Source organism: Prosopis cineraria, unplaced genomic scaffold (genome assembly GCF_029017545.1).
Source record: "Prosopis cineraria cultivar Desert tree isolate PC_DT_omini unplaced genomic scaffold, ASM2901754v1 PC9, whole genome shotgun sequence".
NCBI lineage: Eukaryota > Viridiplantae > Streptophyta > Magnoliopsida > Fabales > Fabaceae > Prosopis > Prosopis cineraria.
The window spans coordinates 22,301,000-22,315,944 of record NW_026555340.1 but is presented as its reverse complement, the minus strand read 5'-3'; the positions used below and the strand labels follow the sequence as shown (position 1 = coordinate 22,315,944).

General features: G+C 29.7%; 1 protein-coding gene across 1 annotated transcript; it reads right to left on the bottom strand.

The window, feature by feature from the left end:
- Window positions 1-748: 748 nt before the first annotated feature.
- On the bottom strand, window positions 749-5,002 carry LOC129320653 (glycerophosphocholine acyltransferase 1). Its single transcript, XM_054966195.1, has 8 exons — window positions 4,740-5,002; window positions 4,537-4,638; window positions 4,304-4,361; window positions 4,088-4,188; window positions 3,233-3,328; window positions 3,053-3,146; window positions 1,841-2,078; window positions 749-1,420 (listed from the first exon to the last, which is right to left on the bottom strand). The coding sequence occupies exons 1-8, from the start codon at window positions 4,821-4,823 to the stop codon at window positions 1,120-1,122; spliced, it is 1,074 nt and encodes a 357-aa protein (XP_054822170.1). The 5' UTR covers window positions 4,824-5,002; the 3' UTR covers window positions 749-1,119.
- Between the last annotated feature and the right edge of the window lie 9,943 nt (window positions 5,003-14,945).

Sequence of the window (14,945 nt, the reverse complement as noted above, 5' to 3'; positions counted from 1 at the left end):
AGATAAATAAAATCTTATCTAAAAAAATTTACATCTTTCTAATTATACTCTCATTAAATATCTTTTATATAAATGTTTTAATAGTAACAATTAAAATTTCATTGCATTATTTTTTTAGACTAAATTATACATTACTTTCTTAAACTTTGAATCACAAACGCTCGGCCTCTTTTTGACCTTTAAAACTATATAATAAATCCCCCTCAACTCTTATATTTATGCAACTAACTCTATGTAATTAATTTTATACATTAATCATTACATATAACTTAAAATCTATAAAGGTTATTCTATAAAAGTTATTCATGTATCAATTAAAATTTGAAAGTTTAAATGTATGCAAAATAAAGTTTAAAAAGAGATATGATTGATGGCTAAAAGTTATTTGCATAAATCTAAAAGTTCAAGAAGATTTATTATTAAGTTTTGAAGATTAAAAAAATTATTTATACATGATTTAGAGTCTAATTTTTTTTTGCATAATTTAGCCTTATAAAAAAGAATAATACATAAAGGTATAATTGAAAAAATAACTGTAAAAATCACTTAATCTTCTATATTTTAGATCAAATAAAATTTTTAAAAGAAGCTCTACATTTTGGTATGAAAAGTAATTATATTCATTTAACCCGAGTAAGACTTGCCGCAAGGAGAATATTGATCATTTTGTACAGCCAAAAAAAGAAAAAACTGCAATATCCTTCCACTAGAGTGAAAATGGAAAGTGAAAAATTGATTTTGACGCATATTGATCATTTTGTTCTGCCTCTTCATCACCCTGATTCTCCATCAAAAAATACAAGCCCCATGCAAAAACCTCCAAATTGGACTTTTAGCCAACAAATTAGAGGGAATACGAGAGGGAGAATATCACTGTCCAAAGCTTTCACAAGAACAAGGGAACACTAAAGCACACATATTGACAATGTGTAATATATGCGTACATTCACATAGTGGTATTTCCTGAACCACTGAGCAGTAAAACAAATACAGCGCATCCCAAAAAAAAAAAAAAATACTTGATCTACATGGTACAACTAGTTTCATACCTCTTTAGATGCATTTCCTGACTGATTTGTTGAACTTCTAGCACTTCCCTAAAACCATGAATGATATTAATCAATCTTCATGGTTTTGAACAGTTTGCGTCTCTGATTTCTTTTTCTCCTTGAGAATCGCCTGCCTAGGCATTACATCTAACAGGAAGCTCCCTCCATTCCATATAGTTGCAGAAACCTTGAGTAATTGGAAAACTGCATGAAGCCTATACGACAAGAATATGGGGACAGCAAGTGCCATTGTTGCTACAGTGAATAGGGCTTGCAAAACAATGTACATGAACAAGCGATTTTGATCTCCAAGCACCCCACTTAATCGCCACCATAAGTTGTTTGCTTTTTGAGCCTTTTTGGAGAGCTCCCTAAGAAACAAAAAGATATATGTAAGACTCCAATTCGAAGCACATGCATTGTAGTGCCTAAACCTTACTCCCTTCAGACCACAATGTAAGTTAAGTTATTGTTAATTAATTTACATTTCTAAAAAAATTGATTAAAGTCTTGATTTCTAAAACTTATTCATATTCTTCCAATCGTATGATTGATAAGAATAAATATAACATTTGATTTATTTAAAATGTCCTCATTAATTACTTGAGTGGAATATAATAAAGTAAGGATATAATTAGAATATACGTATATAAAAATTATCCAATATCTTATATTTTGAACCAAGTGGGACTTCTGAAAAATGCCCTATATTGTAATCCGGACAGAGTAATTCTGGTCAAATTTGAGATAGTTAAAAGGTGAAGGAAAGGGAATGGATATTTGTTAATTACCTGTAAGAGGTCATGACTTCAGGATCTCTTAAAAGCCTTTGTCTGCGCAAGACATTGACAATGAGAAAGTATAGGACCTGCCATAAAGTGTAGGCTACTAAAGGAACCAAAAACAGCCATGTCCAGAGGTAGGCCTTGTCTTCCACATAAGGCCATGTTGGCCTTCGAGGACTTCCCTCTGGATGCATGGCCTCAAAGGTTGCAGGATTCCACCACCGAATGGTAAAGAAAACCAATCCTGAAAGTAATTATTGAGTTAAAAGACAAAATGAACCCAAATAATGATACAGGCAACGTAAAGTTGACCTATGTATCAAAAAGCCTAGAGTCCATTGGCCATCAATCTTATTCTGACGAGTAACATGATATCCATGTAGAAGTTCAAGCTGGTCCACTGACTTGCAAATTTTAAATGACAGGTATTCATGAAATGATACACAAAGCACAAATAGATGAAGATGAAAATTCAGCCACAAGCATGGGATAAGAAATAAAGAATTTTGATACTAGGAATTGGTTCGATAGATAGAACATAGGATGAGGGAAGACTATCTAATGCGGTGAACATCAACAGTATAAAAATGCAAATGGCCCAGTGAGAATGGCTGAACAAAAATAGCAAAATTGAATTCAGAAATGAGAGAAGATTATGTAACACACGGGCATCATAAATATAGGACACTAGTGTTTTTCCCAATTAATATGCATTGGTCCCAGATGAATGGAATTGAAGTTTCTCCCACTTTTAATAAATAACTAACTTAACTAATTTCCTTGATTTCTGCATATTACCTATCTAGCTCTTATATTTAGGACCAGAGAATGTAATCTGTATCTTGTATCTGGTGTTTGAAAAGTAACATTATCTCTCAATTCCATATCATTAGACAAAGATTAAAATGGTGGAAAAAGAATAATTTAAACAAAGCCAGTAACGCTCCAGAATCTTTCAATATTTCCATAAGAGAAACATTTGGTAATAGAGCTTCAACAAAAGCTAGCCGAGTATCACCAAACATAGTGCTTCTATCACAATTACTATATTCTAAAATTTAGTGCATGAACACATACAATATATGCTCTCACTACTAGACATTAAGGCCACTAAGTAAAAAAGTGAACAATTATCATAATAGAAGCCTTTGGTGTTCCACAGTTCAGCTGTCCTGACTACTAAGATTAGAAACGCTAAAACATAGAGACCTAACTTACCGGGTAGAAGATGGATAAGAACACTAACAATTTTGTCAAAAGAACTGAAAACCAAGCTGCATCGCCACACAATCAAAGCCCATGCCAATGGCCCCTACAACCACACTTAAATTAAGTTTGAAAGTTGACACTTGAACCATTCTTCTGCTGGTGTCAAACTACCAGAAACTGAATGCCTACCTCCGCAAAAGAAAAGCAAACCATGAAAAGCTTTTCGTTCTTTGGAGAAAACAGAAGGTCAAACAAGAATATTGTATTGGCATAATAGCAAAAATCCTGAAACAGGAAAAAATCATGTTACTTCTATTTCCTTGCTTACATTTTTGAGGCAACTCATAGGCTATTAACAAGATTGACTAGCTCAAATAATAGTAAAAATACCAAGACCCAGCTCTTGTAATTTAAATTACCACAGGACAAATAGACACTGTTAAGCAAGCTCTCTTTACTCTCTTTTTTCCGCCACTAAGCTCTCTTCACTATTAGTGGGATGCTTTTATGCAGAAATTCCCACCAATAAGATCAAACTTTTGGAAAAATTATCCTTTTCTTTAAACCTCAAGACAAATCAGTATTTTGTAACTTCACAATTTAAATGGTATTTGGCAACTCTTATCCCCATCTGCTACATAGAGAACCAAATATGGCAGGTCTTTTTTTTTTTTTTTTTTTGGGAGGGAGGGGGCAAATAGTACAACTAATCCTCCATCCAAGTCATTCAAAGATAGCTGTAAGGAATTCATAATCTATTATCCCCCTCCGCTAAGAATACAGAGTCAGTTAGATACGTGCCTACTACTTGCAAGAAGCAATCCAGTAAATCCAGACATCTGATTCTGATTGTAACAGATTTTTGCTCGTGCTGCCTTCTCAATAAATGCCTACGGGATGGTACTAATACTACATCCTTCGCACAGTATAATGCAAGAAGTACAATGAAAATAAACTTTATTCAAGAAATCAATGCACGGTTTCAGAAGCAAGTATTGAATAAACAGATGGATCAGATAACAAGTTTGAGATATTATATCTTACCAGAAGATAGTAATGCCATTTTTTATACCTATAGTATATCCACCGGAGAGGAACAAAGGTGATGTAGAAGAAACAATATACATAGGGAATGTCTTGGGGTCCTGGTAAACAGAAAACAAAAATAAAATAAAGAAGAGTAACGGTGACCACGAATTTGTTTAAGGAGAGTTTAGAAAGCATTATACTTTGATCCACTGGTCAGAGTTATCAACTTACTTGCCCCCAGGAGGAAGCAAAAGCCGCCAAAGCCGAGAACCCCCAAAAAATGCGTCACCTGAACACGGAAGCAAAGAAGATAATCAATCGAAACCTAGTGTCACAAAGCCAATAGTGGAAACCGTATGCATAATCCATTGAATTAACCAGCGCCAATGAAAACCGTGGATGATCAATTTCATATTAAGAAGATGAGAAAAGAAAAGAAAAAAAAAAAGAAAGGAAAGACTCACCTTGTTGATGAACCTTTCATGTTCCTCGGCTCGCTTGGCGATCTTATCCGCATGCTTCGAAAGCATCTCTTTCGTCTGAACAGCTTGTTTGGACAACATCTCCTTCATTCGAGCCAAACCAAATCAAACCAAAGCTTGAGAATAATCATTTAACAGATACAACCGATGGCATAAATCAAATCGAGATCAAGATTCAAACATACCTTAGATCTATCCCTGAATCTCTGCTTCACCTTTGCAGAAGATTCGCCATTTGTATACTCCACGTGATCTTCGCTGTCGGACATTTTTACTACTCACTGACCAACCGACGTTCTCGATGCACAAACAAGAGAGAGAGGGAGAGAGAATGATAGTGAGTATGAGGATGATCGTTAAGACGCAGAATCTGAAGAACAATGTTCTTTCCGTTCATGGAACGGGAAGGGACAGAGAGCCAGAGACTAGAATGTTCTTTTAATCTTTGATGGGCATAGAAGCGGATTATATTTTAAACCATACGTGGAAGAGACTTGGCTTCTACAGCCTCTGTCACGGATGATATCTCCATGATCGTATAAAGATTAAGTTAATGAACGATTTATTGGTTAGCCTCGTATAATATGAGTAAAGGGGACGACATTAGCATTGGGGGTGTTCTGCATCAGTCTTCGGACTGAGTGCACAACTGATCGGGGGCTAGTGCCGCCTCCCTGATGAGCCCATGGCAGGGCAAAACCAATGTGATCTGTATGTGGTAAGGCTTGTCCTGAGGATTATGGGGTCCTCCAGGACGCCGCACGGACGTCGTGTGCTGCGCCAGACTCTCAGCCCGTAACAGAGTGGTATCAGAGCGGGACGTACTTTACTGCCGTGTGCCTGTGGGGTCCCACGTTGGGACTGGTCGACCTCGGCACTGCTCCAGAAAGGCCTCCGAGCAGGTGGGTCCAAAAGTGGGGACTCGGGCGGGAAGGTTGGCCGTTGTCGACTCCACTCCTGTTGGCTCGCGGGTGCGAGGGGGTCTGAAGAGTGCAGGACTCGGGTGGCCACTCAGTAGTAAGCTGATGTGTTTGTGGCAGTACTGTACGTACGATCCTTGGGCGGAGTCGTTCTCCCCTAGCACGAGGGCGTGCTAGATTGGGTGTGAGAGAATGTAACGGATGATATCTCCGTGACCGTGTAAAGACCAAGTTGATGAACAATCCGCTGGTTAGCCTCGCACAATATCGGTAAAGGGGGCGACATTGGCATTGGGGGTGTTCTGCCTCAATTTTCGGACTGAGTGCACAACTGATTGGGGGCTAGTGCCGCCTCCCTGATGAGCCCATGGCAGGGCGAAACCAGTGTGATTCGTATGTAGTAAGGCTTGTCCTGAGGATTATGGGGTCCTCCAGGACGCCGCACGAGCGCCGTGTGCTGTGCCAGACTCTCAGCCCGTAACACTCCGCTGCGTTCAGTCCAAGTTCGGACCATTCCAATTTAATTTAGATATTCTTAATTTAATGTTTTTGTTTTTGTTTTTATTTTATATTTATTAAAATAAATTAAAAAATTTAAATAATTCAAATGTAATACATATAATACGATTTTAATATTAAAATTTATAATTTTTATAAATTAATGATTCAAATATATTTTAGATGGTATAAATTTAATATTAACTTTTTAAAAATTTTTAATATTAATTTTAAATTATTTATATTAAATTTGAATTGTTCAAAATGATAAATATATTTATTAAATTTTTTCATAATTTATATAATTTTTATTTTAATATAAAAAAATAAAAAAATTAAATTTAAATAGTTCAAATTTCTTTTCGATCAGAGAAGGCGCAGGCGCGCAGCGGATGCCGCTGGCGGAGGGAAGCCGAGTCTTTGTGGAAAATCGAAGGGGGTGCAGGTTTCATGCTCATCTTATGAAGTTTTAAAATAAAATTTAAATCATTCAAATTTTAATTTAAAAGGTTCAAATTTTAAGGATAATATTATATTATATTTATTAAAATAAAATTCATAAAAATTATAAAATAAATTTAATAAATTTTTTATTTTTAATATGATCTAAATTTAATTTAAAGAGTCTAATTTAATATTAAAATTTTTAAGATTAATGTATATTGATTACCTAGATATACTCTGTACAGTCTAGATAAAATTATAAATTATCTAAACTGTGTAGAGTACATTTAGATAATCAATATACGTCAATCATGAAAATTTTAATATTAAATTGGATCTTTTAAATTAAATCTAAATGAAAAAATAAAAAATTTATTAAAATTATTTTATAATTTTTATAAATTTTTTTTAATAAATATAATATAAAATTATATAATAATATTAAAAATTTGGATCATCCAAATTAAAATATGAATGGTCTAGATTTCATCTCATGCTCATCCTTGAAATGAGTAGGGAAACTCCTTTCGATTGAGAATTGGTTTTAGTGTTCATGATAAAATTCAAACCATCTAAATTTTATCATGAGATGAGCATGGAAACTAAACTTGATTGAGGATATGATTGCACAAAAGACAAGACAGTATTGAATTTCGACCTAACTCAAAGTCTAATTTTTTTTTATAAAAAAGACTAAGTTAGGCAACTCGTAATTTAATTTTGTCTAGTGATAACTCGAGGATTAACAGGCCCTGATTTGGTTCATAGGATCGAGAGACTGGTCCTATTAGTCCAATACTCATTTAACTATTTTTTTCTTTTTCCTTTATAAGAGACAATAATCTATTTCAACCTAATAAACTCAATTAAGAAAATAGGATCACTGATAATCATAATAAATTCAAAATAATTTTCAAAAAAAAATTATTTCAATTACAATTTAAATGATTTAAATTTATAATTTCAACAAAAATAACACTCAACAAACTTTAACAACATTACATTACAACAATAATTTAGAAACAAACTCAAAAAATTTTATCTAACCATCTCCTTAGCATAAATTACACTCAAAGTATTTATCAAAAAATAAATTAATTATAACTATATTAAATAAATTAATAGGATTGGACCAAGTGGTTCAGATGCCCAGTCTCCTGTCCAATCCAACCTGAAAAAATACTCTGATCTTTTTAATTTTTTTGGTCATAAATGACCAATGTTTATAAGGACCGGACAAGACAGGACTATCTTAGGTTGGATTGGGTTGGACAAGATTGAAGGACTTTTATACAGCCCTAAGTGAGGATTGGTTTCAGTGCTCATGATAAAATTTGGACCCTCTAAATTTTAATTTGATGATTCTAATTTAAATTATTATTATATATTTTATTTTATATTTATTAAACTAAAAATTATAATTTTTTTATTTTTAATCTGACCTAAATTTAATTTGAAAGGCCTAATTTAATATTAATATTTTTATAATTAATATATATTAACTATTCAGATATTCTCTGCACAGTCCAAATTTAATCTGGTGTTAATTTCGACTATGCAGAGTACATCTTGATAATCTATATGCATCAATTATAAAACTCTTAATATTAAATTGGGTCTTTCAAATTAAATTTAGATCATATTAATAATAAAAAATTATTAAAATTATTTTATAATTTTTTTATTTTAATAAATATAAAATATAATAATATTTTAAATTTAAAGCATTTCTATTAAAATTTAGATGGTGCTAATTTCATGTTATTCATCGTGGACAGAAACCAATCCTGAAAGATTGTTGTTGCTATCAGGACGTCTGCAAGACACCACGCGTGCATGCACCGCGCCACATGTGATCCATCTAGGGTCCATGCTAATGTTATAAACTTGTACTAAAAAGTTAATATTAAAAATGTTGCTTCTCTATTTAAAAATATAAAATATTTTTAATTAAATTTTATTTTTTAATAAAATAATTATTTATTTTTTAACTAACCATATCTTTTTATATTTATTTTTATTAAATACCTTATAATAAATATAAAGTTATTGTTAATAGAGGCACTTAAAAAAAGATAATAATTACATCTCAAAAAATTAAAAATACTTTATATTTTTTAACATCTAACTCCTCAAAAAATGCTTTATATTTTTGAATGGAAGGAGTAATAAATTTATGTAAAAATTATTATTATTTATGTATTTTTTGTTGTTGTCTATAATAAATAACACTACAAGCTTAAAAAAATTTATTTCATCCTTTTTTTATAAAGCATCTTCTAAAAGAATTTCTTAGTTGCTGATAAAAGTCGTCACATGAAGAGTTATTAATTAATAGTTTTCAATTTCAACTCTAGCAAATTGCTAAATGAAGAATTTGATTTTAATTTAATGTTTTTATATTGCTTTTCGAATATTGTATTTCTCTCTCTTTGATATAGGCAAAATTAAAATATTTTTTAATTTCAAAACAGATTTAATAAGTTAACCTCCCTTCTTTTAATTGCAATGAAATGATTGAAAGTAACCTCTAATAAAACTGAAGGGAATATATTCTCTCTGTAAATCATTAAAGTTCTGTTCACAAAGTGATTTGTATCTTTTTTGGGCCAGCAATAATTTATAATTTATTTGATATAGCTATTTAATTGGTTTGATTTGAACATCGTAAGTCTAACACAACTATTAATATTTTAGATCATGAATCTCTTCTGAAATATGATGAAGGATATATTATATTATTATATTAATTAATCTATTAAGTGCAATTGTATATTCTATTTTTTTTTTTAAAGCTAAAGTCAAATTAAAACGAGTATAAACAAAAGGTCCCAGAACAATTCATGAATCTCTTCTGAAATATGATGAAGGATATATTATATTATTGTATTAATTAATCTATTAAGTGTAATTGTATATTCTATTTTTTTTAAAGCTAAAGTCAAATTAAAACGAGTATTAACAAAAGGTCCTAGAACAATAACTAAACTATCCTCTTAAACAAATAAAAAAAAAACTAACAACATTTTATGCCGACAATATTGCAATCAAAATTGGCCCAAATACACAAAGCTAAAACAAAAGGCAACAACAAAATATAAACTAATATATTGCTCACAAATAATATTCTTACATCGATATTGAAATTTAAACTTACAACTTTTTAAATTATAAGTTAAATTTTTACTAATTAGACAAACGTTTATTGATAGCAAGGAATTCTTTCATCAAGCAGGTCCAAGAATAATCTTCAGCCTAAAAGGAGAATCCATTAATTGTGATTGTAAAAGAACTTACCAAAATTAAGCGTGCAGGCTGTGAACATGCTTCTAAAACTCTTGACTTTCAAGCTCCCAAAGGACTTGAAGGAGTATGAAACAATGAAGTTTTGGCCGTAGGAAAAGGTAATCCAAATTAGAAGTACATTCTAATTTGAATTTGAAATAATCTATACTTGTTTTTCGAACTTGAAATTAAAATTTAAATAATCTATATATTATGTAGGAAGTTGATGTGATGAATTGGACCACTATATATCATGGTTTTTTTTTTTGGCAAAGAAAATGATATTCCTTTCATTTAAAAATATAAGATATTTTTTAAAGAGTTGGATATTAAAAAATATAAGGCATTTTTAATCTTTTGAGGTGTAATTATTATTATTTTTTAAATGACTTTATATTTATTGTAAGATACTTGATTAAGTTAAACACGGAAAGATATGATTAGTTTGAAAGTAAGTAACTACTTTATTAGATGGTGAGATTCAATTAAAATTGTTTTATATTTTTGAACGGAAGGAGTATCATTGTTTAATACATTTTATTTGGACTACATATTTTGTTATTTTGTGACCTAACATCTGTTTTTTTTCAAAAAAAAGGATATATAATGCATATATCTCCTCTCCTCGTAGGACACCACCGACCATTTTATAATTAAATTGCCTCTAGCATTTATTAAAAATTCTCTTGTTTACTTTTATTAATAAAATCAGTATCATTAAATACACAAGTATAATGTCAAACAATCAATAAGAACAATTGCATGTTATACAACATGTTTTACTGGCATTAAAAGAACTTTAAACCTTGACTTTGTTGAAACTACTGCTTGAACTCAGACTTGGCTTTGCCCCTCTTATCCTTCCTTCCGCTGTGGCTTCGCTGATTAGGGGTGTTCAGTCTGGACTCATCTCGATTGGCTCGGTATCGTCCCGATCATATCGGGACGGGTCTTGTTCCGGCCTGAAAGTAATCGGGACGGGGCTTTACGGGACGAGACAGGAAAGGGGTTCAGGACGGGACGGGACACAGGATTACCATCGGGACGTCCCGTCCCGTCCCGAATATTATATATATTATTTTTTATTTTAAATATATTAATTATATTAATATAATTTATATTTATATTAAGTATATCAATTATACTTTTAATACTTGCAATTCTTATTTAAAACTAAAGTTTTTTTATATTGATAATTTTAATGGCATGGAGTAAACATGGCGATATCTTTCTTTATAATATATTAATATAATTTATTCTTATATCTATCTATTTAATAATTTTTATTTATAGCATATTTCTTGCTTATTTTTAGAAGAGTAATTAGCTTAGTACATCTTCACTAAAGTAGAAGAATAATGATTTGATGTTGTGTTTGACTTGCCTGTTGTTGCTAATCTTATAGCATAAAGATCACTTGTATTTGTTATTATAATATGTAGTTGTAATTAATATAATTCAATAATTGATTTTAAATTATTGTTATTTATGTGCTTGTGTTGTTTTGATTTTAAATTTAATAAATTATATGATTTAAAATTTTAATGAATGTTATTATCCAGATTTTTTTTCGACATTATTCCATTTATCGGGACAACGGGACATCCTAATCTTGTCCCGGTCCCGTCCCGACTCTTAACGGGACGGGACGACTTTCGGGACGGGACGGAACGGGACACGGGACCAAAATTCAGTCCCAATCTTTTTTTCGGGACGGGACACGGGACGGGGGTGTCCCGATCCCGTCCTGTCCCGTGAACACCCCTACCGCTGATGCATGGAGAAGAGTTGGACCCTTCAAATTTATTATTTTAATTTATTATTTTATATTTATTAAAATAAAATACTTATAAAAATTATACAAAATTTAATAAATCCAATCACCAATCGGGATAGTTCAGATTTGTATTACGAAAATAAAAGTTGATAAAGTTTTTTAGCAAATATGCTCATCATCAACTGACAATATTGATTTAGTATGAACAGTCTAATTTAATATTAATTTTTTTATGAATTGATTATTCATATACTCCCTCCGTTAAAAAAATAAGGTATTTCTAGTTGAATCTCACTTTCAATAAAATAGTTACTTATTTTTAAATTAATTCTATTTTTTTATATTTATCCCTATAAACACCCTAAAATAAATATAAAGTAATTTATTCAATAGAGTCACTTTAAAAAAAAAGATAATGATTACACTTTAAAATATTTTTAATATTTAACTCTTTAAAAAATATATTATATTTTTATATTTTAAAAAATTATAATACTTTAATGTTTGGTGATAAAAAATTTTCTGTGGGACCTGGGTTTAAGTTTTTCAAAATTTTTTGAGTTTATTGACATTGGGCCGAATTTCAAGCTATCAATTGATATTTGATAGTCCGACTTTGGTGGCGCTTCAATTTGAAAATTGCACCGTGGGTCCACCGGAGGGCCCAACTCTAGCTTTTGGAATTTTGATGCAGCTTGGACGAATCAATTATTATTATTTGAAAATTATCGTCATTTTCCCCCTTTTTTCCCATTCACAAATTTAAAAATGGTAATTCAGGTAAAAAAATGATAATGGTAATTTTTTTTTATTTGTGTTGAATTTCATATGTCTTTAAGTGAAAAGATATCAAACTTAAAGGAGAAAATTTGCTTTCCAGCCCATTGAGTTTTATCAATAAGGGGGGGGGGTGGGCAGACAAGTTTTATATAATTTTTTAAGTAAGTTTCTCTTGATCAAAGTAACTTACTTATTTTGTTCAAGACAGAAAGAGATGTAAGCAAGACCACGAGATATATAAATAAAAAAATATAACAAATTATTTTTTTCATGAGTTATAAATAACATGACTTATTTACTAAGCTGCGTAACACACACACATCCAACGTAGTCAATTACATAAAAGATAGGGAAATGATAATTTTATTTTTTAAAATGCTATAATTTCACATTTAAATCAAAAGGGCCATTTTACCTAATTTCTTATTTAATTTTATAATTCTCTAAATAAAAATTAAAAAAAATAATCTTTTAATTCTTCAACTTTTAACTCACTTGTAATTCAATTTCTCAATTATGACTCGCTGCAACTCAGTTCCTCAATTATAACTCGCTGTGACTCAGTCTCTCAATTGTTGATTCACCTATAATTTAGTTCTTATTTTTTATTTTTTTAAAATTTTTTTTATCAAATAAGAGGGATAAAAAATACTTATATATTATTTTAAAATATCTTTCTCTTGCTCATTGATGTGAGATATAAGCTAACATAAAAAAAAAAGTTTAATAAAAGTTAAGGGACTAATTTATAAGTGATTTAAAAGTTGAGGGACTGAGTCATAAGTGAGTCATAGTTAAGAGATTAAGTCACAGCAAGTCATAGTTAAGGGATTAAGTTATAAATGACTTAAAAGTTGAAGGACTAAAAGATTAATTTTTTCTAAAATTTATTATTTCTTAAACAAAAGTTATGATTGAAGCTTGTTACTTTTAAAATTTATTTTTTAGTAACAAAAATTACACTTTTTAAGTTGTAATTTATTATTTAACTCTTGCAATTTACAAAATAAAAATTATGATTGAGGCATATTATTTTAAGACGAAATTTATATTTGACAAATTGTAATTTTTTGTTAACCAAGATAAGTTATGATTTAGTATTCAATTTTTAAGATTCATATAATAAAAGTTGTTAAATTTTTTAAAAAAAGTTGTGATTGAATATTTTCAATAAAAATAAAATGATCATTGTATTTTAAAATTTATTGACTTAAGTGAAATTAAATTATAACATTTTAAAAAATTAAATTATTATTTATATAATTTGAGAACATCTTATTATCATTTTTCTCAAAAGATATTTGACATGTGATCGTGGGTCCAAAAAACAAAACACAATATTCCCATGAAAAGCACGCAAAAGCATCAGCAAGAACCACGAGAAACGTGAAAAACATCCACAAGCAACTTTCCAATTTTTTATTAGAAAAATTTATATACTTAATTATTTACTTTTTTATTAGCAAGAAATATAAAAAAGATATTTATTTTCAATTAAATTAAGATATATGAATTGCTCGTATATTATTTATTTTATAATAAAATTTTGTTATTAATATTACAAGCACATTAAAATTCACTTATTTTGATTTAATTGGATGAAGGTACTTTAAATATATAAGGCTAAATTGAGTCTTGCCCTTATATTTGACTATATTAGATTTAAACATTATTAGGCCTAATTAGGGTATTTTTTTAAAAAAATATTTATCTTTATCCACACACGACTTCTAATGATTTCAAGTTTAAGTGATCATATATAATCTCTTTACCTAAAATCAACGCCTGTTAGTATTGTTGGAAGGATTTGAACTCTTCAATTTTACGTTACATATACCACAGTTCATTCTTATTATGTGGTCCAAACACTTTTATCACGTTACATTACAATTTTTTAAGTTTTAAATTACGTGAAAATAATTTTTTTCACTTTAACCTGTACAGATAACTCTGGATAAGTCATTTTTCGGTAAAATAATATATGAATTTAAAAGTGTGAAAGTTATTTACGTAAAAGTGTGAAAGTTATTTAGAATTTTAGAAATTTCAAATGTTAATTATTGTCATATAGTTGATATATATTATTTGCACATGATACATAATTTGGAAAGATTTTGCACAATTAAATCATTTATTATTTTCAAAACTTACAAATATTTGATAAGTTGTGCAAAATGGTTACAAAAAATCACACTATACAAACATAAAATGTAATAGTTAATTTTAAAATCAATCAATTATTTTGATAATAAATTAGATCAATATTTTGAATGATTGTGGCAACCCTCATGGCGATACATAATTATCAAATGACAATTAAACAACAAAATAAAATCGAAGAAATTAAAGAAAATTAATGATAAAACTAAAACGAATCAATGCAAAGAGAACAAAAGCACATTCTAGAGACAGCTAAGCTTGATTGGCGTTAGCCATTGTCTCCCACGACGGACCAACCAAGATTGTCTCTTGAATTTGAATTAGAGGCTAAACTATATATATTTTTTATCTCATAAATTTTTATTTTTATTTGTTTTGCCAACTTTTTTTATTTTTAATTGATGCTTTGTTTTCATCATTTAATTTAATTTAATCATATTGTGATCTCTCAACTTACAAAAACCTACTCAATTTTATATAGTTTGTTAAAAAAAATTATATAACTTCTTCATGAATTAACTTTGATA